General features: G+C 44.1%; 5 protein-coding genes across 11 annotated transcripts in view; all 5 read right to left on the bottom strand.

Moving 5' to 3' along the window:
• The window catches only part of LOC109411857 (exportin-7), a 40,850-nt gene extending 23,783 nt beyond the window's left edge, over positions 1-17,067 (bottom strand). For 2 of the 3 annotated variants that reach the window (XR_009996464.1, XM_062846560.1), the window contains exons 1-2: positions 16,574-17,067; positions 14,475-16,406 (exon numbers count right to left, since the gene is read on the bottom strand). Coding sequence is in view for 2 of the 3 variants with exons in the window: in XM_062846560.1 (XP_062702544.1) it covers positions 14,475-16,406; positions 16,574-16,576 (1,935 nt within the window). In the remaining variant the exon portion in view is untranslated. The remainder of the gene's footprint in view (positions 1-14,474; positions 16,407-16,573) is intronic. The other variant, XM_062846561.1, reaches the window with a different exon arrangement.
• Positions 1-26,641, bottom strand: part of LOC115259784 (SKI family transcriptional corepressor 2-like) — an 833,559-nt gene that overhangs the window by 789,992 nt on the left and 16,926 nt on the right. The window lies entirely within an intron of this gene.
• On the bottom strand, positions 4,098-5,676 carry LOC134287184 (uncharacterized). Its single transcript, XM_062848849.1, has 2 exons — positions 5,037-5,676; positions 4,098-4,964 (listed from the first exon to the last, which is right to left on the bottom strand). Exons 1-2 carry the CDS (start codon positions 5,452-5,454, stop codon positions 4,723-4,725), a joined length of 660 nt encoding a protein of 219 aa, XP_062704833.1. The 5' UTR covers positions 5,455-5,676; the 3' UTR covers positions 4,098-4,722.
• LOC109411859 (UPF0415 protein C7orf25 homolog) lies at positions 21,701-22,831 on the bottom strand (the record flags this gene model as incomplete). Its single annotated transcript, XM_029860285.2, is given in 1 exon segment — positions 21,701-22,831. A coding segment is annotated over 1 exon segment (962 nt), but the record flags the coding sequence as incomplete, so codon positions are not given.
• LOC134291412 (UPF0415 protein C7orf25 homolog) lies at positions 21,870-25,548 on the bottom strand. The gene is made up of 2 exons (XM_062859134.1): positions 25,516-25,548; positions 21,870-22,829 (listed from the first exon to the last, which is right to left on the bottom strand). Exons 1-2 carry the CDS (start codon positions 25,546-25,548, stop codon positions 21,870-21,872), a joined length of 993 nt encoding a protein of 330 aa, XP_062715118.1.

Raw genomic sequence — 26,641 nt, 5'->3', positions numbered from 1 at the left:
CGATGATCAGGTCGAAGGCACAGAAGACGGTGATGAAATGAAGTAGATGGGGCTTCTAAAGTGGAGGATTGGCTGCGTGACGGAGTTAACTCGGACACGGATGCAGAGAACACGGACTCAAGCGAAGGTGCAGACGAGGACACCAGAAGCTCATCGGAGGAAGACATCGAAGACGACTCTCAAGAAAACGGATTAGAAATTCAATCCAATTCGGCGCTCTACACCGAGGATGGACGCTAGGAGCATGCAGTGAAGTGTTACGCGCAGCAACACCGTAATTAAGTCGCAGCTCGTTAAGTTGTTGCGAAGGATCTGCCACCTTTTACAGGGAACCCCGAGAAGTGGCCGATATTTTCTCCACCTACAAAAGCACGACTCGGATGTGTGGCTACACCAACGATTGATTCGAACCATGATTTGGCTGAGAAACTGCTGGAGAGGAGACGCCTTCGCCGCAGTGAAGAGTGCTGCATTTTGGGCAACCACGTTTCGTGATTCATTCGCTCAAGGAGAAGATAATTGCTATGCTGCCGCTGTAGCCAGACTCAATCAACAGAATTATCTACTTTGCGCTGGCAGTTCAAAATCTCGAAGCAACGATCGATGCGTGCGGACAGAGGGAACTAATGCGAGACACGTCGTTACTGGGCGAGCTGATTGAAAAGCTCCCTGCTTCGATGAAGTTGGAATGGGCAAGGCATACTCGCTGCCTACGGAAGGTGAACCTGGCGACCTTCAGCAAGTGGATTTACGATATGGCAGAAGACGCTTGCCTTGTTGCCGAGCCACGCAGGAATCAAGAACTACAGAAAAACCAGGAAACCCGCAAAAAGTCGAAGACATTCCTGAATATGCACACCGATTAACCGAGCTGGGAGAAAGAAGACCAGCAAACATCATCAAAAGTTATGTGGGGATCTACAGGGTGTAACGTTCTACTCTGCTCCTTAAGCAACGGCTTAAGCGCCACCTTCGTATTCAGAAGGACCGTTACTCTGTCTAAGCCCGATATGAGACTACCCTTCTCAGGGCAGGTCGCAAATAGTTAAGCGCAGAAACAAAACTAACGAAAATGGCACACCCGAAAGGACAAACAAACTAAATGAACAGGAAAAATACCGGAAAATACTAAAGATCGGAAACTAAACCAAAAAAATAAACCAAGAACTGAGCGGCAGAAAAGGGTCAAACTTAAGGAACAAATAAATTCAAAAATAGGCCTACTAAATACAAAACGACGAAACCATAGTGAAGTCGTTCTTATCTGAACTAGAAGTAAATTAAGAAAAGAAAGTAAAATTCAACGAAATTTATTATAAAAAAATGAATTTAGAGAGTTGGTTGCATAGGACCAATTCAAAGTATGCAAGCTCTCAAAGTTTATTGTAAAAATTCAGGAATCCTAAACTTCCCTAGTGACGTCACGCATTTAACTGAGAGGTCTTATCCTAAAGAATTACAATTTTCGGATTTCTTCATTCAATTAGAAATGCTAGCATGTATGGGTCTGACCTTGAACTGCGTCGGCGATGTGCTCCAACGGCGAAGACTCGATTCTCTCGACGACCGGCGAGGCGTAGAATTCCAATTTGAAAAATGTCCTAGGTGGTTGACTCGCGCGTGGGCACGATCATCAGGGTAGAGGCGTCCCTGGAGGTTGGTGGAGCGAGAGAGTAGTTGGCGTCGCTCTTGCGCCGCACGCTTTGGCGAAACGAGTCCGAGTCGTCGATCTATCCGCTCGAATACTAATCGACGAACCACCACAGGCAAACGCTCGGGCACCAGCTCACGTCTGAGCTGCTCGAATCGGCAAAGCTTGACTAGTCGACAAGAATTTTCCACCCACCACAGCCTACAGTCACTCCCAGTCGGAAGGACTACGTAGCCGGAACAACCATCGTCTACTAAGCACGTGGTTTTTTAGGTGCCTTCTTGGACTAGCGTGCACGATTCTGGGTTTGCGTTAGCCGGAACTAGCAGCCCACGTTGGCTGGGCTTGACGAGGCCTGAATAGTCACAATGAACTGGATCACGAAAAAAATTAACGGTCAAACTATCGGAACTCTGTAAATTCAAATTCGAATTCAGATTTATCACAATAGCACTGATTCACTTTTGAAATTTGGCTTCACTTTAGAAAATAACTTTTCTTGTTCGGAAAATGATCCAAACGCTTTGAATAACTCCACCAGAATAAAATGAAGTCACGCGTAAGAATTTGGTTGAGTCTTTTAATTACGACGCAATTTCCACATCGCTCTGTACTCGGTTTTCGTAGCTGGATTTCCATTGGTCGGCTTTGCCGAACTCAAATTAATCTAAACATATTCCACAGCTCTTAGTTTTCCGATTGGTCGCTTTACATATTTCAAAGGTCCAGGTGCAAATTAACTCGCGGAAAATTCCATAAATTACCGAGTGTTTTCGCTCGAAAGAAGTTCATTCGCCTTTGGTTATGCATTGTGCGCAACACTTACTTTAAGTTTTACTTTATTCAGGCACAAAAGCTTATTCAAAAGCTTCTCTTTCTAGTGATCATATAAAAAGGGAACTTCGTTAGACTGGTCCAAACTGATCATTACAAGGGGCACATAAGAAGGTCTACTCTCAGGCCTGCATCGTCTGCAAAGGAACTTGCGCATTTCTCGCTAAATGTAAGGTTCCTACGTTTGTCTTATGACGGGCTGTGGGCTACAATTCGTGAAGCTAGAGTCTGCAAGAAGTGCCTGAAGCAACACAAAGGAGGCTGTGAATCGAAGCAATGCGGTGTGAGTGGATGCACCTACCTGATTCTAAACTCTAATGCTAGAAATACGTATATGTCAAAATGTACTGTTCTTAGATTGATCGCATATTGCCTAAACAGAAATCTTTAAATCTTTAAAAATGAGTTTGAATTCGCTTTGAGGTATTATAATTCACGAAAGGATAAACCGTTCAGCATGATTTTTGCTCGGGTCGATTCGCTTTCAGGGTGGCTGTGTTTATAAGTAGAAAAAGTTACGAGAATCAACTAAAATCTAGATTGAGTTTGAGATTAAATTATTTATGGCCATATAGCCTGTCCCAGATCAATGACAAGTCTAAGCTCACAAATAAACTAGAACTTTTATATGTCTAAAAAGGGGAAACTTTATTAGAAGATGTGCCCGGAGGTAAATAATTAGGTTGGGGAATCAAATTTTAATAGTACCGAAGTAGTCATATATTGTTCCGAATAAAATAAACATAAAAAATACTTTAAAAATACTTATGAATGGTAAGGAAATGGGATGGAGGGTGGTTTGAGATGCCCAAAAACGGGTCTACATAATTTATGAAAAATCTGCAAGTGCACATGTGGCTAACCGAGGCACGCGACGCCTCTGTGTATACTGTTACGCCTTTCTGGGTGACGGATCCTCGAAGACGCTCATGGACGAAGAGTTGGCTAAGGAACTGAACCTTTCCGGAGAACGCCATCCACTTTGTCTAAAATGGACTGGCGGTTTGCATCGGTCGGAAGACGAGTCACGCTGCATTTAAATTGAAATCTCCGGACTGAAGGGAAGGCGATTCCGTTTTGAAGACGTTCGTACCGTTACAGAGTTGCAACTACCCAGTCAAACACTCGATGTTCAACAGCTACAGTCTGAATACTACTGCCTGAAGGGAATTCCCGTAGAATCCTATCGTGATGTCCGGTCGAAACTCCTGATCGGAGTTAAACAAGCACACGCAACGCTGGTGAGGAAGAGTCGCGAAGGAAGACCCGGCCAACCAATCGCTATTAACCCTCTAATACCCAACCCCGCCTTTAGACGGGGTATAGTTTGAGCATTTTTGTAATTTTTGTTTCGTGGAAAATCAAATTTTTTATATTTTTGGCTGATATTTAGGACTGTTTTGTATATCTTAAAATGGTTTGTGGTGTATTTTAAAGCGTATTTACATTTTCCAAAAATCATTGAAAAATTGATGTTTTAGAAGTCATTGTTTATGTTGTATTAAATCGCTACAATTAACATTTTTGAGTTTTTAGAATAATTATTTAAAATTTTCGGATTCACTTTAAACTTTAAAAGATTCGTCTTTACTTGCGAACAGTCTACAATCGACCGAGCTCCAGTCTCAGCTTTATTTCGGTTTCACCTCATTACATTTGGCTTTGCTATAAAAACGTCAGTGTGTGTGTATCTCACAGATCGGGGTTCTGATCACTTGTTCGAACAGTACAATTCTTCCCCCTAAAGTATTTACTATACATAACAGAAATCAGACATCTTAGTTAAGACAACTGTTTAATCGAACTCATGCTTTACATGAAACAATTCAGAAATGTTTTAAGAACAATAACTTTTAGTTTGTGCTTTGATTTCGATAATTCAATTGAACTTCATAAACACTTGTAACCTTATTACTTATCAACCTTAACTTTAACAAATCATTTAAATTTATCTTTCATTTCGACACTTTTAAGACGTTTTTTCTTTTTCGGGCGGTTTACAGGACTCAGTGAACATACTGAATGTACTGCACTGCTACTGAAAACACTGTCTGTTCGTCGTTGTCTAGACATGGTCACGTTTTGATCGGGTCGAGCTGCGAGTAGCGATAGGACTGCGTCTTGTATACTTGACTCGTTTACCCAAATTTTCCGTCTGAGCATCGTGTGGTACAACTGGTACATCCGGGATGTCTGGTTCGTCTGGGAATCCGTAAAATTCTTCTTCTGAGTCACTCTCACTGCGGCGTCGTTTGTCTCTCTGGATAGGTATGCGTATCGTAGTACTTGTTGGTCGAGGTGGAATTATCCGTAATTGATTCCGATGAGCTTTGCATGTATTCCTTAATCGGAGTTATAACGTTCTGCTTCTCCAATGAATCCAAATGTTCAATGACCTTGTCCTTCAGTTTGAAGGGCACCTCATACGCCTTCCGAAATACCGGTCTTTCCTCTTTAAGTACGAGATCCGCTTCATACCCTATTATAGGATGTGAAAAGTCGCCATCAAAAATTTTCGGAAACCGTGTTTTTAAATCTGATTCAATATTACCCAATGCTGGTATCTGCTGGTTCTCATTCAAATTGTTGACCTTGAGGTTACTTCCAAAATTGTCTCTCCAGTTAGGATAGAAAATGTCTAACCAGTTTCTACCTAACAGAGGAACAAAATTGATTTGACCGTCTAAAATAATTAGGGAGACACGGTGTTGAATGCTATTTGCAGTTACATCAACTTCAATTTTTCCATATATACTCAGTTGTTGCCCGTTCACGACGACTAAACGACTGCTGCAATTATGTGCCCTGATATGAACAAAATGCTTTTTGTATGTCGTTAAACTGATCACCGATACTGCCGCACCACAATCGATTTCCATCTTTAGGTGGACTTTTTCTACAAAAGCGCTAACTAGACAAGGTTCGCTGAATCTTTGTTTAGCCGATATCATCATACACGGGTATTCCATTTCTTCATCTTCCGAATCCCTAACACTCAATCTCTTGAAATCATAGCTCTCTATTTGTTGTTCTCCTACAAAATTCACAGTTTTTCTATTCTTGAGCTTAAAGCAATTTCGTTTCACGTGTCCTCGCTTTTTGCAATAGTTGCATATGACATTAGCATGTGGATTGTCGTCTCCGTAGCTGCGGCGTTCTGGAAACCTTTTAGGCTCTACGTCACGATAATATCTGCGTTCATATTTGTTGTTATTGTTTGTCTGATCTCGCTCTCTACTCTTGCTTCTACTACGACTACGATACCGATTACTAAACGAGCGCGGCGGCCTACCATCCCTACTCATATCATCATATTCGTTTCTATTGCCCAACCGATACTTTACCGAATTCACACTTCTAACGATATCATCTCTTTCTTTGCACTCCTTTGCCCTTAGCTTTGCCAATTCAGTACGTACTACAAGCTCTTCAACCTCCTCCAGCTTCATATTATCTTTCATTAACAGTGTGTGCTTCAATTCTTCATCCCGTAAACCGAAAATAATCTTGTCCTTAACCGCCTCATCTTTGTATGCACCAAAACCACACTGACTCGCTAACAATTTCAATGCCAACACATAGTTTTCAGCCGGTTCATCAACACCTTGTGTGCGAGCATTGAATTTGTGTCTGTATAGCATGTTAGGCTTTACCTTATCCAACCGTTCTTTCAATTTAAGTATCATTTGTTGATATTCAATGGATGCAATGGGAGAACCCGGAAATATTAACTTCACTTCTTCGAAAATTACAGGGCCACTCAAAGTAATAAAAAGGTTTTTCTTACTAGCTTCTGGAATGTTGTTTAAAGAATATAAGATTTCCATCCGCTCCATATAATCATTAAAACTGGAGCCACGTACGTAATGGTCCACAGTGCCGATCAAAGACGACATGATTGCAACACTATAGCTTTTCTGTGTGTTGGTACGTGCCCTTGAAACAGAACGTAATAGAGAAAATAAATAGAGAGACTTACTTCAATTCCAAAATGCTTACTGGTCGTAGTAGTTACCCGGCTGACAGCGTGAACAGTGCCTTATCCAACGACGCACTAGTGTTGATAAGCCAGCTCCAATACAGCTACGTCTCCAGACCTGCTTACCGGCGTCCGCTCTCCTCTAACAGACCTTGAAATTCACCGCCGTTACTAACACGATTATTCCGCGCTCACCGTACTCACACCTTCGGATGTATTCTTCACTCGCTGATATACTCTCATTTACCAAGCTTCGCTCTCTGACAGTTACACGGTTACACTTTCCGCTTACTGGCACTCAATCTCTTCGCTTCCTGATGCTCAATACCTTTGTTCACTGATCTGTACTTTCTTCGCTCACAACCTTTCCGCTTCTGATGCTCACTGATCGCTCACCGATGGATTATCTTCGCTCACTGATGCTTAACTCGCAGATGCTCCTCTTTTTCGCTAACTGATCCTCGCTTTCGGATATCTTCGCTCACTTGTCACACTTTTACTTTTCGGCGGCTCACCCCAACGAATCGCACGTCTCACTCTCGTGCCGTCGGTGCCTCACTGTACCACCTTCCTCACACTTCGCTCACTGACTCCCCAACCGCTACTGAAACTGCTCTCGATGTTGAACCTATTCACTCCACACAAAAGCCAATTGTTGCTTTTAAAAGAAATAATGCCGCTTTGTTAAAACTTCATTGGCGGATTGTAATATGGCGGATTGAATTGCACAATTTAATAAAACGGACGCCAAAATGGCCTTCTATGGAGCTTATCAGTAGCTCAATATTCACTAACTTACAGCAAAAAAAAACGTATCAGTTTTACCAAATTCTGGTGTTATGCATCCACGCATCAGATGCTAGACCTTAGCTCACTGACCACGCTATGCAAATCGCACCAAGCACTAAAATTCTGGATGATCTCTCACAGGGCTACTAATGTTGCACGCTTCCTTGCACCGCTGCTGAGATAAAATATAAAAAAACACTTTTTGAAGCTACAATAGTTTTTTAAATCCTTTTCCTTGCGTCGCCACTTTTGAGTTTTTAGAATAATTATTTAAAATTTTCGGATTCACTTTAAACTTTAAAAGATTCGTCTTTACTTGCGAACAGTCTACAATCGACCGAGCTCCAGTCTCAGCTTTATTTCGGTTTCACCTCATTACATTTGGCTTTGCTATAAAAACGTCAGTGTGTGTGTATCTCACAGATCGGGGTTCTGATCACTTGTTCGAACAGTACAAACATATTTAAAATATGATTTTTTTTTATTTTTACCGAATCATTCTATCCTAGTTTTATAGTTTAAGGGAATCGAATACACTCATATATTATTTTCCTTAAAATTACACGGAAAATAAAATTTTCTATTGAAAAAAAAAATAAAAATAAAAATATTTCAACAATAATCATAAAATCTCAAAATGTTTTCATCTCAAAAAATCCGTACCCCAAATAGGCTTCCAGGAAAAATATAAAACTGTGGGGATGTTTAAAAATAAAAATTAGAAAAATCAAAAACTGAAATTCACGAAATCGAGAATTAAAAAGAGAAAACTGAGCACTGTGGGGGAAGACTCATGCTGACCGGCGGGATGTCGCCTGATACACCTATCCCGACTCCAAGATGGGAGAGCGATCCATCAGAAAACCGGTGAGCAAAGTTCGGGTAGGAGACACGCAAAAGTTCAGCGACCGACCTTCGTAGAGCAGCAGAGTTACAGCCGGCGGAGAAACTGTTTTTTATCCGATTGTCAATTTTCGGCGGTACGGAATGCCAACTCCTGTCTCCAAGCCAGTGGAGCTTTGCAACCGGAGGGAGATCCATGTTGGCTACTGTGTTTAGAGCTCTGTTCCCCTCGATGAGAAGAAAGACTCTGTCATCGCTCGTGTTCTTGCTGGGGAAGGTCGCACTCTTGATGCAAAGAGCTGCGAGGATAAATATCTGGAACGGTAGCAGACCAGCCTCTACGCAGGAAGACTCTGCCGGAGTTGAGGGTAGCAGTCCGGAGATCAGTCGAACATATGAACTGTATACGGGACTGAGGACTTGAATTAACCTGTTGATGGCAATGCTGGTAATTTCGAGTCCGTATACGAGCCGACTATCGATGATGGCGTGAGCTACCTGGAAGCGGATTTTCCGATTGTTTGATCTATGCGGACGAGATATGGATTTGATCAGATTTAACCTCGTTCGGCAGGCGGCTTTTACAGCCTCAAAGTGTTGACGAAACGACAGTGTACGGTCCAACAGTACTCCCAAGATGCGGATCGACTTACGAAGTGGAATTACTTGTCCTTCAATTGTTATAGGTGGACCTTTTATTTTATGCCCGAGTGGACAGATGTGACATCTAACACTTTTACTAGCTGAGAGCTGGAAGCCAATGTCAGATGCCCATTTTGCCACTCTTTTTACTGCTACCACGCCATCTGACCGCCCGATACTGGTTCTGACCGATTCTGCGAGCGTCATATCGGCGCTTCAATCTGATACACCGACACACCCCTGGATCCAGGGTATACTTATGAACGCTCCAGCTGATACCGTGTTCACGTGGATCCCTGGACACTGCGGTGTTCCGGGTAATGAAAAAGCCGATCGTCTCGCTGGCTCCGGTCACGCCCGTGAACGACACACTGACAGCATCCCGCTCATGGACCTTAAACGATGGATCAAATCCAGCTGCCGTCAGTACTGGGGTAACCTATGGAGCCAATCAAGAACTGCTTTCCTGCGGAAAATAAAAGACACGGTTGAACCATGGACTGATTTGCCAGTGCTCAAAGACCAGAGAGTAATCTCTCGATTGCGAACCGGGCACACACTTCTATCACACAACATGGGAGGTGGACCGTTCCGCAAGGAGTGTGAAGTGTGCCACATCCCAGCCACAGTAGAACATGTGCTTTGCGTGTGTCCCATCTACGAAGGCCAACGTCAACTCCACAACATCGCTGGTAATATTGGAGAGGTCCTACGGGACGATCCGGATACCATCAAAACACTGTTCAAGTTTCTCCACGATTGTAACTTGTATGAATTAATTTAACAGCTCTCTCATTCGTTCATTAATTTAGTGTGTTGAACTAACATTAAGTTAAAAAACACAATAATAAAGAATAAAAAAAAAAATTAAAAAGAATCATCTTCCAAAACATGTTTAAATCGATTTGCGATGACGAAAAATGATATTTAGGCATTGGAGCGCTTCAACCATCTGGAACGCCGCATGGAGAAGCACTCTTAACTAGCTCGGATAGTGAAAGAGAAGCTGACAGAATACGTTACCAAAAGGTACGCACGTAAACTAACCACCGAAGAACTAGCAGAAAACCACGAACGTGTCCGGTATTTACCAGTTTTTCCAGTTGTTAACCCGAACAAACCAGGCTAAATTAGACACGTCTGGGACGCGGCTGCTAAGTCGAATGGAGCCTCGCTGAACTTTGCGCTCCTGACCGGACCAGACTTGCTTGAACCGCTGATGCACGTGCTGTACAGATTCCGGCAAAATCGTTTCGCAATTTGTGGGACATATGTGAAATGTTCACCAAGTCGCCATTCGCAACGAGGATCAACACAGTCAATGTTTTTTTTCCTAAGGGACGTGGAGTCAGCCCGAACCCAGTACTATCGTCATGCAGGTGATGACGTTTTGGGCGTCCTGCTCACTGACGACTGCCTAGTTCGTAATGAACATGAACGCAGAACGCTTCAGCAAAACGCATCCAGCTGCAGTCACAGCGATCGTACGGTGCACATATGTAAACCAGTACTGAAGCAGAGCAAGAAGCAATCGAACCAGCGAAATCCGTCTGGTTCGTCCATAAGGCAGGAGGATTTGGAATCCGCAATCGGATGTCCAACTCACCCACAGTTCTGACGGACCTCCATGGTGACTTGAATCCTGAGTAAAGTCTCGACTTATCGTCCACTCTCGCAACTGAAAAAAGTGCTAGGCATGTGGTGGTGCACACAAACAGATTGCTTCACGTACAAGATAAACTGGAGCAGGCTTGGAGAAGATGCGCTGACGGACGAAAGCTAAATACCACACAAAGCGAGAAGTTTTTCGCACCATGATGACCATCTACGATCCACTAGGCAAAATATACTGCTACAGGAAATCTGGCGAACGGGTTTAGTTGGGACGAGACAGTGAGACGAGGCAGGCATGAGAATGAGACTTTTTCTGTTTACCGTTCAACGATACTGGCAGTAAAATAAAAACAAAACAACGGCAGCACCAATACCATCAGACGCCGCGCCGACGGCAGTCAAGCAGACGCTTGATGGTTTTCGCTTCCCCACGAAAATATTTATGAGCAGTCATGCTGAGGCGGGTGATTGCGAAAAATGTCAAATATTTTCAACTGCTAATAACTCACTTGTTTTAATAAATAATTTAAATCTATTTGCACAAATAGCTAGAGCACACTCCTAGCTTTGTGATGCATGTAAAGAAGTTTGTCTAGAAGCGGTTTGAAACGCAGAAAAATGCGAAAATGGGAGAGACAGAAATTTTTGTCGTCGTTGTGCTCGAGTACTGGCGCTCTCGCGCTTGAAAACCGTTTCGAGGAAGAAGGCTGCAGGAAAAAAAATGTTATGACATTTATTTTTCGAACAGTTTGAGTTTGGCTGGGCTTGTGATGTTCGTGTGGAAAAATGTCAAATGTACAGTCGGTAACCGTTTTTTCCAGTACATTTATCATCCCTGGACGAGAGTGTTTCAAAAAGTGGCAGATGTGGTTGTAGCTTCTTCCGGAAATCGGGTGTCTCCAAATTCCACGCTGCTATCGCCTTCAACCGTCAGCAGGTGAAAATACGGAAATCCAATTACATACCTTTGTTGACGCCGATGAAAACAGCATGGCCGCCGTTGGGTATCTCCGTTTTGTGGAATCAGGGACTGTTGAGTGCTCGTTAGTTACAGCGAAAACCCGCGTAGCGCTTCTTAAATACCTGACTATTCCTAGATTAAAACTCCAAGCGGCCCACATTGGCGCAAGGCTTGCGCATTTCATTATCCAGAGATTGGACCTTACAATCTCTCAATATGTCTTCTGGTCAGATTCCAGGAACGCGCTCTCGTGGATACGCGCACATCAACGTAGATATAGTCAATTTGTGACTGCCCGTGTTAGGTAGTGAGATCTTGGATCTAACAAGCGTTGCTGACTGGAAATGGATTCCAACGAAATGGAACGTTGCTGTGAAGGAACCAAATGGCAGAGACGTCCTTCGTTTACAGCTGAAAGCAGATGGTACAAAAGACCTGAATTCTTTTGGCAACGAGAAGAAAAATGGCCTTCTGTTCCCATCAAGCTTGAAGAGACCACGGAAAAGTTGCACGCCACCGAAATGGCAAAGTTGGAGCTCCCGATAGAGAGATTCGTGACTGGAGAAAGCTGATACGTACGACGGCACATATTTTCCGTTTCATCGCGAACGCTCAGCCGAAACGGTTTCCTCGGCTAACGTACGGTATCACAAAAAAGGAAATGCGCAACGCAGAAACCTTCCGCTTTTGGGCAGCGCAACAAGACAGTTTCCCAGAAGAGTTTGCTGTTCTCCATCGAAACGATAGCAAAATAGCGATCCCCAGCTATACAAGCTGAGCTCCTTCATCGACGGACAAGGTTTGCTGCGCATAGCAAGTAGAAACGCAGCGTGTGAATACCTATTACCAGACACTATTAATCCCTTTATTTTACATCGGGATCATCGGGTAACGCATCTCGTAGTTACCGTGACAAGTTTCACCATCAAAATCATGAGTCGGTGATAAACGTGATAAACGAAGTGCGCCCGAAGTTTTGCATAAGGCGACTGCGCCGCGTTTACGCCAAAATCCGATCAGGTACCGGCCAGAGTTTTGGGCCGGAATTTGGGACGGCACGGCGCGGAAATTTGCACGCAAAGGAATAACAATCAATAATAAGGAGCTGTCAAATTGTATAGGGCACTGCATGAATTTCTCTCCTTCTCTTTCACTCCTACGGAAATTTTGTAAACAACAAGGCCAAGAAACTTTAAAATCCTATACAAAATCAACACAGTGCAGTGCCGTATGGGAAAACCGCGTCGCGTTGCTTGACGCGTCCACTCTGGCCGGTACCTCAGAGTGTCATTGCCCGGCGTAAAAGTCCAGCTGTATTTTTCACCGACAGAGGAACCAATTTTATTGGTCCTGAGCGCGAACTGAAGCAGACTTTGTAGGCTGTAGACCAAAACAAGATGGCACAAGAGTTTGTCAGTTCCAATACATCATGGAGTTTCAACCCACCGGCCGTCCCTCACATGGGGGAAGCTGGGAAAGGCTGGTTCAGTGCGTTAAGCGAATCTTGTCGGAATTCAAACTGTCTCCCCGGCCAAATGACGAGGAATTGCGGAACGCGTTGTTGATAGAAGTTGAAGGTATTCTTAATACTCGGCCACGGACACACGTGCCCATCGAAGACGAAGCAGCTCCTGCGCTTACACCAAATCACTGGCTATGTATTAGGAAGCGCCGATTGGTCCAAACCTTGGTCGTTACTGGAGAATGATTCGATTGCGTTGAGACGTGGCTGGAACCAATCCCAAGTACCTACTCGCCAACCATTTCTGGGAGAGATGGCTACGTGAGTATATGCCGGAAATAATATGGCGCACCAAATGGCACCAGGGGTTCGCGCCTATCAAGGAAGATGACATCGTGCTGATCGTCGATCCGGAACACCCTAGAAGCTGCTGGCCAGAGGGGCGCGTCATGGGTGCAGTCAATCGGGACGGGCAGGTACGTAAAGTAATAAGACAAACCCTGAAGGGAGTCTACGAGAGGCCAGCTGTAAACGTTACGATTCTTGACGTCAAAGGCAAAGAGGAGTTAGCGAACTTAGAGATAGAGTTCCCAAACTGGGGGGACTGTCGCCAAAGCCCCTCGGCGTCGATACCACCTTAAGAATACCGACCTTGCCAGTCGACACAACTGTCTGTATGACAGCGCATCACGGATCGGCTGTCAGGGCAGATAAGATGGCAAAAAAGATTGAGAATAAAAGTGATATGCAATCCACGAAGATCACATTAATCGCTACTTAACAGTTAATTTTCTACTTTTGCCCCGGATAGAAGTGTCCTTTTTGCCCCGGATCGTCATAGTGTATTTAAATGCATATTTTCACTTAAAAATGGTGCCACTATGCACGACGCTTTCATCCTAAGTAGCCGTGAGCTGTGGGACGACTGGAACTGGACAAAGAATTACCAAGAACAATCGAACGAAAAAACGAAGGGGCACTACCGAATACAAAACCAACCTAACAAGAAAATATGTAGCAAAGATCTGGCGCTCAACTCAGATAACACCAAAGTCCTGAACAGGGTCAAATCTGGACAGTGTCTGACCAAAGTTCAGAAGTTAAAGTGGGGATAGGAAGATACCGACCAGTGTGAATGGTGAAGACTTAAGACATATCTAATAGACTGCCCAAGATACAACCGAGACAGAGCTGACTCCCCAGTGTTTAACTACGTGAAATTACCAGAGAAGACATCCTACAAGAAAAATGCGAAGAAGAACTGAAACAAATAGTGCAGCGGTTCTCGAAAAGAAACCACCCCAACATCTAAGAAATGTAACCACCAAACATTGAACGACTAAGTGAAAAATAACGACCCCTTCAAACAGAAAACAACGGTGGCAAGACGGACCAACCAGTAGTCTTAGCCAGTCGTCCAGACAAGTTCAAATATAAAAACAGATGTCTGTTTGCGGTTGAAGAGATCTTAAGAGCACTCATCGTCCAGGGAGACTGGAATCGTTAGGTCCAAGACCGGGTGTGTTGTAATTTAATTGATGTTAGAAAATATTGAGGAAAACGTATTTTAATTTAAGCTTCCGGTGAAAAACTTGTTTTATCTTGGGGAACATTTGAGACCTTCCTATAGGGGCATTAGGAACTGCCAACATAATTTTATATTCCTAAATAGTTTTCTAAAAGTTCTCCCAACACTTACCGTGTGATTGTTCAGCATAAACTGTATCTCGTCCAGCTTGATCAGCCGCCGAATCGAGCTGAACGTCAGCGTCAAATCGTTCAGCAGCGTCAGCGTTTTCCGTATGATCTGCTCCGAGTGGCCAAAGTACTTCAGATTGGTAATAATCTTCCTGCTGATCACCGTCAGGAGCGTGGTCTCATCGTTGACCCCAAGGACCTCGCTCAGCCGTTTGAACATTTTCAGCTTCTGCAGGTGCTCGTTGATGTACACCTTGCGGACTTGCTCCAGGAAGCACATGATGGCAAACTCTAGCTTTTCGCAGCCACATTGGGGGAGGCGCGAGTCGGTGATCGTCATCAGCTGGAGTACCCGGATGATCATGTCCCCGTCGAGAAGGTCATGATCGTCGTGGGAGTAGGAGATCCGTCCGCTAATGGCCGCCCCGATGATGTACACCAGCCAGGTCAGCTGACCCTCACAGATCCGGACGTCCAGATGGTTGGCGGTGGTCGGAGGGCAGGACAGGATTTCCTGGTAGCGGCCAGCCGTTTGGTCGAACAGTTGAATGAGGAGGGCGCAGGTCTTTTCGTACTCACAGCGACCGATGGTGGAGAATTGCTCGAGCTGCTGCTGGACCATGCCGGTGTCGTCTAGAGGGTCCTCGAGGGATTCCCGGAGGATTACGGGGACCGATTCCAGCTTCGAGGTGACGTAGGCCTTCGTGACTTCCGGGGTGTAGGTGTCCAGGTAGTGCGGTTCGGAGGATTTGACGTACGGGAGGGAAGCGATCAGGCGCTGCCACAGGGACAAAAGGTAGTGGATGCTGTTGGGTGCAAATTGCCACATTTGAAGCGATTGAACGGTGAATTTGGCGATCAGCTGGATGGCTTCGGCGTAGTTTTCGACGGTAACCAGCTCGCCAAGCTGGAAGTTGGATTTGAGGCGCGCTAGGAGGCGGCAGAACTCGTGATAATTTTCCGGATCGCTGAGGCCGTGGGACGTTTTTAGGATGTCCGTGGCGCCTTTCACAAGTTTGGCCAGGAATTTGATGCGCTCGGTGTTGTTGAAGATGGACCGCCGAATGGAGGTGATTTGAACCAGGCAGGACAGAGCGAGGCAGGAGAGTCGTGCCGGGAGGACATGATACAGATCGAAGAACAGCTTCACGGAATCGGACTCAAGAAAGGCAGGACGCCAGTTGGTGGGGATGTGTACCGTGGACATGTCGTCGGCGGATTCGTCTGCAGAAGTTCCGACAAAATCGAAACTGAGACAGTTTCGGGCCAGATTGAGCAAATGCGTGAACAGTCCGTGTTGGGCTTCATCCAAATAGTTCGGCTTCTGGCAGCAATTGTCCTTGGCCTGGCTGAGCAACGTGCAGGACAAAATGAAGATATCGTACAGCTGGGAGTCCCTGTACAGGCAGGCAATCTTCCGGTGTTTGGTGAAGGTCAAATTGCAGGCCGTCTCCGCCAGCTGGTTCATTTCCACCGTCAGCTGGGACAGAATTTGTACCCCAATCATACAGTGTTCTACGGATCCTCCCAGGAATTCTTTCACGTCCTGGACAATGTTCCGGAAGATGTACTCATCTTCGTATAAATCCACCCAGCACAGTTTTGTGATCTTCACCAGTAGCGCAATCAGGGCCTGGATCACAAACGGCTGCAGATTCGGATGAGTGGCCAAATAGTTCAGAATGTAGTTCCGGATGTCTACCCGCTGCTGCAGACTCAGCGCCTGAATGTTCTTCGAAACCAGCTTGGTCAGCGTGGTAGCGGCCAACAACTGAGAATAGGACGAATTGCTCCGGTCCAGTAGTTGTTGACATTTTGGCAACGCATCCGGATCCTCCTGGAACAGGTAGAGCGCCTTCTCGGCTTCGGCTCGCGCTTGGGCATCCTGTGATTCGTAAAACTGCTTGCACAGCAGTTCCAATTGTTGTACGTCCTGAAAATAATCAAAACTCACAGTTAGGGAACCGTTCCGGCCCGGAAAACATGCAAAGCATCGTCTATTAATCTATAATGTATGTTTCCTTGACCTAATGAAAAGTTTATAACTATAGGCTAACGTTAAACTGAATAAATACTGAATACTGAATACTGAATACTTACCATTTTCCCACTAGCGGCAAAGCGCTACTCAGAAAAAAATAAAAACAAAAACTCGCTATCAAAGAAACAAAAGCCTATCAAACAACGTGACCGTTCTGCCGAAACACCCTGGAACCCCCGCGCAATCTAACCGACCGGGTCGCCGGCGTTTTCCTCACAGCATAACTCAGATTAAACACGAATTAACACGGAGAAGCTCCTCGATGTCCACTTTCGCAGTTCACTGCTAGACCCTAGCTGGGACAAAACGCGTCACTAAAAACCGACGATTTCCTTGGTAAACCACCTATCAAATCGCGAAAATTTCACACCCACCAACGCAAGCACTTCCCGCGGTTCACTTCTGGACACTTTTTTCCCGGTTTCGATGGCTAAAATCCTGATTTTTTCGATAAATCGAACGCGATCGACGACCGCGCACGCATTAAATTTCGTTCTTCTTTTCTTTTCTGCGGCTGTTTTCACTCGGGAGCTTCATCTTTCGCCGACGGCGGCGGCGGTGGAGGTGTCTGTCAAATTTTGCTTGTTCATTTACGCCTACCTGGCCGGAGTAACGCCTACCTACGGCGTAGCGCCCCGGAGCGGTGTAATCATGCACTGAACGAAAGCATTGCCCTCGTTTCAATGGATTTGTATTTATTAATAACCTGAGACGAGACTCGCGAAGACGGTCTTCTTTTTCTCCACTTTGTTATTTTTTTCTTCTTCCTATCTGTGTTGACATTATGTTTTGGGCTGGTGGTTCAAACACGTACGTGACCGCATCACCTCACATGCAGTGTGGCTGAATCCCATTCACGCACAAAATCATGTTGAGGTGAAATTTTGCATCGCCAACAATCGCCAAGCAAAGTAATCATTGGAATATTTTGTTTTCAATTTATTTTTGACAGTACAGGAGAAGAAAATGCTGTTCGGAGTGAATTTTGGCTTCAGAATTTATCTCGGATAGCAATACTTTCCTCGTTCTAGGTAACGTAATGAAACGGGCTACAACTGACAGCTCAGTTGGGCTGCACTTGACGTTGCTTTTTTTCCTCTTCGCGAGTCTCGTCTCAGTTAATAACCACTGTGTAAAAAGAAGCTTGATTAAGTCTAGATTGAGTTTAAAGCGATCTTCTCACTTCAGCGGGCCGGGACCGTGCCGGGCCCCGACCGTACCCCGATCATCGATTTCTTTCTAACGATATCTATGGCGTGCTTCTCACTTACCCGGCCGGGGCCCGACCGAGCCTCGGCACGGTGTGATGTGAACCACGCCATAGTAATCGCATGTAAGAAATCGATGACCGGGGCACGGCCGGGGCCCGGCACGGTCCCGGCCCGGCGTAATGGGAATAGCCCTAATAAATAAGGGCGAAAGTAACATGAGAGAGTTCTCTTCATCGACTCTCTCTTCTGCAAATTGGGTTGTTTAGTGAATAAAATATTGCTATTTTCTATAGCCTAATCGAAAGAGCTCATTTTTCTGAGTATAACGTGATTTTATTGGATTTTAATGCCTTTGTTTTGATGATTAAATTAACAAAACAGTTTTAATTTTCGTGGATAGAATGACAGTTCAATCGATAAAGTGACAGTTCGACCCGAACAAAAAAATTTCCCCATACAAACTTTAAATGCATTTTAACAATAGTTCCCGGACTCCCAAAATTATGAAATTTTGGATTTCGACTAATTTTTGGTCAAAGAATCCGATTATGAAATAATCCGGATACCCTTAAAGAACCCAATTAAAGTGACAAGATGCAAATTAAATCGAACTTTTTTGCACTTATACACTGAAATCCCAAATTCCTCCTCGGTAATAATTTTTACTGAGTCTAAACTGTAAAAGTAAATCTGAGAAACCAGTAAACTGCTATGAAAATAACTGTTGGCAACCCGGACCAGCGCGTTCGCACCGCCCGCCCGCTATAATTGTCGGTGACAACGATAGGGGGCTACGAAAGGGAGAAACGTCACTCTTAATTGTCATTAAAAGCAAACACGAAAAGTGCTAAATCACGAACAGCTAGTTGATTTGTTCCAAATAAATTTCTTAAATTCCTAAATTTGTTACTATCTACTTTGGGTGAATTAATTTGTAAGTATTCTAAATTATGATCTAAATTGTTTCCTAAATAAATTTGTTATTCTAACACCTTAAAACTATAGCACAAACAAATATTGGAATACACTATTGATACACAAAGAACGGATGAATTGTATATGCAGGACTATCAAATGTAAGTAACCTAATATTGTAAAACACATACAAAAATTAACAAAATAAAACGATTTCAGCTTAAAGCTAACCCAGAAAAATAAGTACGGGTTTGACTAAAAGAGGTCCGAAAACTTCGTCCGCTCCGGGTATCAACAAACTTTAAGATTTGATATCTTATCGTAATAACCTCGATAAACAGGTAAGATGCAATCAGAGCCGCCAGTTGACGCTCAGTGCATTGCCTGTAACCGGCCAAACACCGCAGAGCCGAAGATGGTACAGTGTGACGGCTGCAGCCGATGGTACCATTTTACCTGCGCTGGTGTCGGTGATAGTATAGAAGGGGAAGATCGGAGCTACCAATGTGCACTATGTCGGCCCCCTTCCCGGTCAGCCTCATCGGTAAGAACGACGTCGACGACGGCTAGCACACGAGAGGCTCGGCTTCGGCTAGAAATGCAACGCTTGGAGGAGGAAAAGAAATTACGAGAGAAGGCAAATGCAGATCGGTTTCGTTTGGAAGAGGAGTTCCTCGATCGAAGGTTCAAGCTGCTTCAAGCGCAGCTGGAAGACGAAGGTCGGAGTTCAAGAGCAAGTGGGGTGAGCGGTAACAAGTCCACCGCAGCTTCCGCCAATGTTCAGCGTTGGATCGACAACCATCAAGTGAGTGTGGCTGCCAATACTGGGAACGTAGTTCCCACTGGAGCCACGTCGCAGATCGGTGGCATTATCGCGCCAGCAGAACCAGGGGTAGCAGTCACTACGAAATTCGAGCCATTCGATAACATCATATCACCGAACACCGTGGCACCTGCCATCCCGGGGGGATTCTCGAGGCCATTCGATAACGTCATCTCGCCGATAACAACTGTTCATCCCGAGGGGGTCGACAGTAATCAATTTGCTTCAATTTCCGTGCGATAAGCCGTAATTTTCTTTGATTTTCTGAATTATTCATTATTGTGTTCATTATACCGAATATCGGTTCGATTTTCTCGAATTTTTCTCATTTTCTGCCATTTTCCAAGTTATAATCGATTTTATACTATTTATTTTCAGCAAAATGGTAAAAATGGAACATATCTGAAAAATCGAATAAAATGAAAAAAAATCGTTCGAAAATCGGCGAAAATTGACGCTGAAAACGGCTAACATCTCTTAAAATGTCACGACGTCGCGACGCCACGTCGAAAATTTTGACAACTCTTCCAGGTAAACAATGAGCGCTTGCACGCTGACGTCATCACTGTCTCCTTCTCTTTCTTTCCTTCGGCGTCGGTCCATAAAGCCGTCCTTGCCCTCAAAAAAAATTTGAGGGCAATGTTTACAAATCGTATGAAAATTCGGTGAGGTTATGTTTTCGATGCAAGCCTCTATCAGCAGCGTCGGCTGATGCGTCGGCCATCAGCTGGTCGATCAGCAGTTGGAATTGCTGAAATTACCGAATTCAACAACGAATCACCTCGGAAATATGGGAAATGTTGTTATTGAGAAGACGTATTTGCAAGATAATATCATTCTGAGGATTAAAATAATGCGTAGATTATGTAAACAACAGTCACATCCGTGATCAGCTGTTGTTTATAAACAAGCTCCATCCGAAAGAAAAGAGAGAACAAAACAAAATCGAGAAAATTTGACATTTTTGTTCAGGGATGTGCATCGATTTTGTTCGATTTTATGGGGATGAGCCAACATTATAATCGATTTTATCGGATATTTCGGATATGGTTGATTTTGATCGATTTTCTATTAATTTCTTCAGTTTTGTTGAAATGATGAGAAATATGTGATTCCTTGTAGGTTTTGGCCAAAAATCTAGGATATCGGGAAGAGTCGTCCCCCTCGCTTTGAAGGTGTGTGCACACTATTGCGACAGTCCAATTTGGGGTGCAGTCAGCAATAATTAAAATTAAAATCTAGTTCAGGTATCAGTCGTACAACCAGCCCCAGACGACAACAATATTGACAATTACACAGACAAACAGACGTATCACTTGAAACCTATGATGAATTAGTGAATAAAGTAATTTCACAAAAATATAATCGGCAAAACGGCTTTGTGCTCAAACGGCTAGTGTCACGAAAGCATTCAGTCGCATCGTGCTGAGGAGCGCTAGGGCTCATTTGAATATTACGTAACACAAAATATTACCATTTTAGACCCCCTCCCTCCCCCACGTAACAAATTTTGTATGGGAAATTTTGAATTGTTGTATGACGCATAACGCAGCGCTATAGACCCCCTCCCTCCCCCCTTAGCGTTTCGTAATATTTGAACGAAACCCTAGTCCCATTCACGATAAAGCTGTCAGGAAAAGTTATCGGCTGACGGCTGTTCCACTGGGCCTGGACGTTGCATATGCTGGTCTTTTGTATTCTAGTGTCGAGCATTGATCGTATCTCGCGTCGCGTGTCCGTGTCTCTTAGCGTCGCGAGTATAATGATCAAGGAACTGGTTATGCTATCGATGCATATGTTTGCCGCAACTGTGTTACCTTCGCTTTGCAACCCAGATTTAGTCACCAGAATGAGATGATCGCCATTTCGATTACATCCCAGCTAACACGAAGTCGTATATGATGTAGAATTGATTGATGCACCAAGCGAAAAGAAGAAGAAGTTTTGACATCCAAGCGGTGTGCCGTCGATTAGATCCTCGTCGCTGACTGGTCGATGGATGTAAACGGCACACCGCTTGGATGTCAAAATTCTTCTTCTTACCGTTTGGTGCATCAATCAATTGGATGCTAAAGTGGAGGCCATATGCGTACATATTCCCATTTAAGCGTCGCGTGCGTAAAGTGTACGTATATCGCCTCCACTTTAGCATCCTATTCAACATCATATGCGATCGTGTGCTTGATCGTGTGTTGACTAGGATGCTAATTTGGATATATGTATACTACAACTATAAATAACAGAAGGTAAACTTAAGTTTTTATTTTTGTTGATCGTCAACTTATATTCTAACCGAATCAAAATGAACACATTTTGTATATACTTTTTACAAAATCACATTTTTACAATTTCCAAATCTTGTTCCAAACCAAATTTTCAATCGCGCTGTTCCTCTGCTTCCATCCGTCATTCCTCCAACAGTCGGGCACCCTGTTCCTTTTCCTCGGTCAGCGCCCGCGCATCGTGCACGTAGACCGGCACTTCCAGTCCCTGCATCCGGGCCGCCCGCACAAATCCCTCATTGGAAGTAACCGTAATGGCTTCGTGGCGCAAACCGAAGGCAAAGATCTGCAAACTTCGCGGTTTGATCTTCCCGCCGACCCGAATGTTCCGCATCTCGTCAGGAAAGGGAACATCCGGCAGGATAGTCACCCTCCGGAATAGCTCTTCGGATCGTGATTTTTCTTTAGGTCCGCCCAGGATCGAAAGAATTTCGTTGAAGGACGATACAGCCGTTTCGCAGCAGATCAGTTCCTTCCCGTGGAACAGCTGGTCGAGGACGGGCTTGATGGGCTTCTCTCGTTCCCAGCGGGCCTGTTCCGTCAGCAGGGGTTCGTTGTATTCCCAGTTGGCGGACCCGTTGGTCATTGCGCTCACGTATGCTATCAGGGTGGTGATGTCCAGGTTCAGCTTGGTGACGGTGAAGAGTTCCGCTTGAGGGACCGGTTGGGAAGTTTGCAGAACCAGAACGGTGATGCCGATTTGTTCGAGTTCAAAGACCAGCTCGTCGTCGATTTTGCTCAGGAAACGGAAGATCACTCGTGGCGGTTTGAACATGTGTGGGTTGGCTTCGGCTGCTTCTACGTACTCGGCTGCTTGCTCCAGAATGCTTTTGGATCCGTAGCTAGTGCGGCCGTGGACGGCATCGTTCAGGGATTTGGGATTGCGGGCAATGACCTTGATCCAGGTGGCTCCTCCGTCGGACACGATGTCCACCCGGAGCTTGGAACCGCGATCTTCTAGGGGTAGCGGGTAGTCAACGTGGGTTACGTCCTGGCAGCTGAGCAGACACTGCACCAGGCAGGCAAAGTGCGTCAGGTTACTGCAGAGGATGTGGTTGATTGACACCGTTTTGGTGGTTTTTACCTATGGATGGACGGAAGATTGGATGTTAGAACGGAACTTGGTTTGGACAACGTCTGTTTTAAGAATTTGTATGCATGTAAATAAGCAGCTGTAAATACTGTAAAGGTGTATAGCAGCTACGAATATGGTCTTTTAGGAGTACGTAACCATCTTAGCTTAGTGCGCACGGTAAATCAGCAACAAAATAAAACAAACCGAGAGAGGGTCCTCTAGAATAGGGTCCACATTTGTCTGGAAGAAGGTCCAACTTCCTCATGAAATGTTCCCAATCTTTTTCTGGAAGAGGTCTCAATCTTCCTCTGGAAGAGGTTTCGATCTTCCTCTAGAAGAAAGTCCAGTCTCATCTCAAAAAAGTTGCAATCTTCATCGGGCAGAGCGTCCATGGACATTGGACATACATGCAGACTTCCTTTGAAAGAAGGTCTATCCTCCCTTTGGAGGAAATTCCTACTTCGTGAAACTTCTCTTGAACAGGGTTCTTTTGTCTGGAACCTTTCTTCCGAAGAGGTCCCAATCTTCTGCTGGAAGACGCCTCTGGAAGATGTCCCGATCTTCCACTAGTAGAGGGTCCAATCTTTTCTCTAATAAGTCGCAATCGTCATCTGGCAGACGGTCCAGTCTTCCTTTGCGTCTAACCCCCTGTGTAATTCCGAGCATTGATCCGGAAAGGAATCACCACAGAGATGGCTGTTGTTGACGTGAGCTCATTCGTATAAGACGTATAAGACATCACTTTGTGCAGAGAAGTTGACTCCAGGATTTCTACCAGGGTTTATCTTGTAGTTCGTCTAGGATCCAGTAGAAATTTGTATACTATGATTTCTCCTGGAAATCCTCTCAGGGTTCTTCATGGGATTCGTTCAAGTATTCTTCTAAGGATTTTTTCCAATAATTAGACCCAGGATTCGTTCTGGGAGTCTCGTCGGGATTGCTGCAGGTATTCCTCCTGGGATTTCTTTAGAGAATTCTGCGATTCCTTCAGTGACTCCTACAGGATTTTGTCAAGGGTTTCGCCAGTTTTTTTGTTTTCCAATAAAACCAGAGACAAAGCAGCCAAGGGCTGAAAGTCTCTTTAATAAAGACAAATCAATCAATCAATTCCTGTAAATTTGTTGGAAATTACTTCCACGATTCTATAATTGATTCCTCATGGGATTTTGTGCAGGAATATTTCCCATAGAATTCAAAAAAAAAATCCACCCAGGATTCGTTTATTGATTCCCCCCGGGAATTCTTCTTTGATTCCTCCCGGGATTTTTTTTTTGAGATTTCTCGCAAGATTTCTTTAGAGATTTATTCCGGGCTTCTTTTAAGAATTCTTCTCAGAAATCCTTTATTGACATAGGAGTTATAGGAATTCCTCGCAAGATTCATAGAGAAATACTATTTGCAGATTCCTACCAATGATTCCTTAAGGCGCTATCCATAAACTACGCAGACTCATTCTTAGCCATCTCAGACCCTCCCTCCCCCTCGTAGACTTTTGTCCATACAATATTTTCTAAGAGTCTACGTAGTTTATGGACAGGCCCCAAGGGATTTCTCACGAGACTCCTTTCGTCATTATTACAGGTATTCCTCCCGAGAATTATTTACGAATTTCTCCTGGATACATTCAGGGTTTACTTCAATTATTTCTTCATTGGTTTCATATATGATTTCTTTTGAGACTTTTTCGTGCAGGATTCCATCAGAAGTTCCCCCTGGATTCTTAAGTAATTCTTCAGAGATTTCTTCTCTGGCTTTCTTTCGACATTTTTTTCCCGGAACCACTTCATCGATTTCTCACAGGATTCTTTCTGGATTTATTTATCGGTCCTTTAGCGATTTCTCCTAAAATTCCTTCAGGGGTTACTCAAGGAGACTTCCAGAATTTCTGTTAGAATTTCTTCCGAGATTATTCCCAGGACTGCGTCAGGGATTGCTCCAGGATTTTTCTGAAATTTTCATCTGGAATTCCGCGGATTTCACGCGGGCTTTCTTCAGGAATTCCTTCAGGAACTCTTCCCGGGATTCTTTCTGTTGAGAATTGATTTATGTCACAATTTGGAAAGTTATTAAATTGAATTGCAAAAAATGAATTCCCTGAGTGTACTCCACTACCTCGCGTAAGAATGTTTGAAAACATATCGCTATAAATCAATATATTTAGTAGACTGTTTCTTTTCTCTATCGTTTTCTAAAAAGACGTTTTTTTTCCTTCAGTAGCAGCATAGACTTATTTCAAGACCTCGATCTACCAAAGAAAATCATTAAATTAGCAGTGTCAAGAAACTCCAAGATTGCACACCTTCATAAATTTTTCCAAGATTTCCTATAGATATTCCTCCTTTGGTTCATTTTAAGAATTCTCTCGCGATATCCTTGCGGAGTTCCTTTGAGATTTTTTCGTTGGTTTTTCCCGGGATATCTTCTGATTTTATTTCAGATATTCCTCCAAAAACTAATTTGGGAATTGTGGTATGGTGGCTCCAGAGAGGAAAAAGTGAAAACAGGAAGTGTCGAGTTTTGGTGTTGCCGGCGCCTAGATCGACAAAAGTGAGTGTGATGAATGGTTTAATAAGAGCTCCGACATTCCTGTCTTATTTTGAAGAGTAAAGTGACATTTACAGTGCGGAGAAGAGTGTAAAGTAACATTTAGAGAGTAAAGACAACATGGTGTGTTGTGATGAGTGTGACAGGTTACTGTTCGGCTCGTTGCACAAGCGGCAGCTTCCATTCTTGTTCTCAATGAACTTGAATGAGGAATTAGACATCGCCATTGTATTTTACTGTTAGATTCACTTGGCTCAACTCTCTTTAAATGTCACTTTACACTCTTCTCCGCACTGTAAATGTCACTTTACTCTTCAAAATACGACAGGAATGTCGGAGCTTTTACTACACCATTCACCACACTCACTTTTACCGATCTAGGCGCCGCCATCACCAAAACTCGACACTTCCTGAGTTCACCTGGAGCCACCATAGAAATACATATGGGAATTCTTCCAGGATGTTTCCAACATTCCCTCGGCGTTTCTCTCCAGATTCTTAAAATTATTCCATCGGGGATCCTTTCAGGGATTACTTCTGAGTTTTCTTAAGCGACTCCTTCTGGGGTACCTCTCGGGATTCCATCCTAGATTTATTCAAGTATTTCTTCCGGGATTTCCACAGGAATTTCTCCCGTCAATCCAACATTAACTTTTCTTGTGATTCTTTCAGAGATCTCTCCCGGGATGGGATTTTTTTTCAGGGATTCCTCTAGGATATTCAAAAGGACTCTTTTTGAAATTTTCCAAGGATTACTCCCAAACTTTTGGGGATTACTTCACGGAATTCTGCCGGGATTGTTTCAGAGATTTCTCCCGGGCACCCTCATTTGGATTCCTTTCGGAATTCCTACCAGCATTCCTTCATTCTATTGGTTCTTCTCGGGAATTCCTTTCATGAACTCTGCGGCTTCTTCCAGCTGGCGGAAATTATTCTCGAAGAGGTCATGATAATGGTCAAACCTCATAGAGAGCGCGGAAGTAAAACATATGTGTGGCAAGTGTTACGATCAATCAGGTTCAGTACTTACGAAGTATTCTTTTCTGTCCTTGGTTTATTTTTCAACGAAACAGTGTTCACAGTCTTCACGTACACCGAAGTTCAAGAGTTCGACACCGTTGGCCAGTGTCCGAATGATTATGTTGAATTACTTCTCCGTCGCAATGCCTGAAACATCTGCGCCAGGTATTTGAACAATTCTTGGTGTGATTATGCCCAATAATCATTCGCTTGACGGTTATAGCTGTAACTCGTTTTCCAGCCGTGTTTCGATAGCA

Source organism: Aedes albopictus, chromosome 1, assembly GCF_035046485.1.
Source record: "Aedes albopictus strain Foshan chromosome 1, AalbF5, whole genome shotgun sequence".
Classification (NCBI taxonomy): domain Eukaryota; kingdom Metazoa; phylum Arthropoda; class Insecta; order Diptera; family Culicidae; genus Aedes; species Aedes albopictus.
This window is presented reverse-complemented; position numbering and strand designations above follow the sequence as displayed.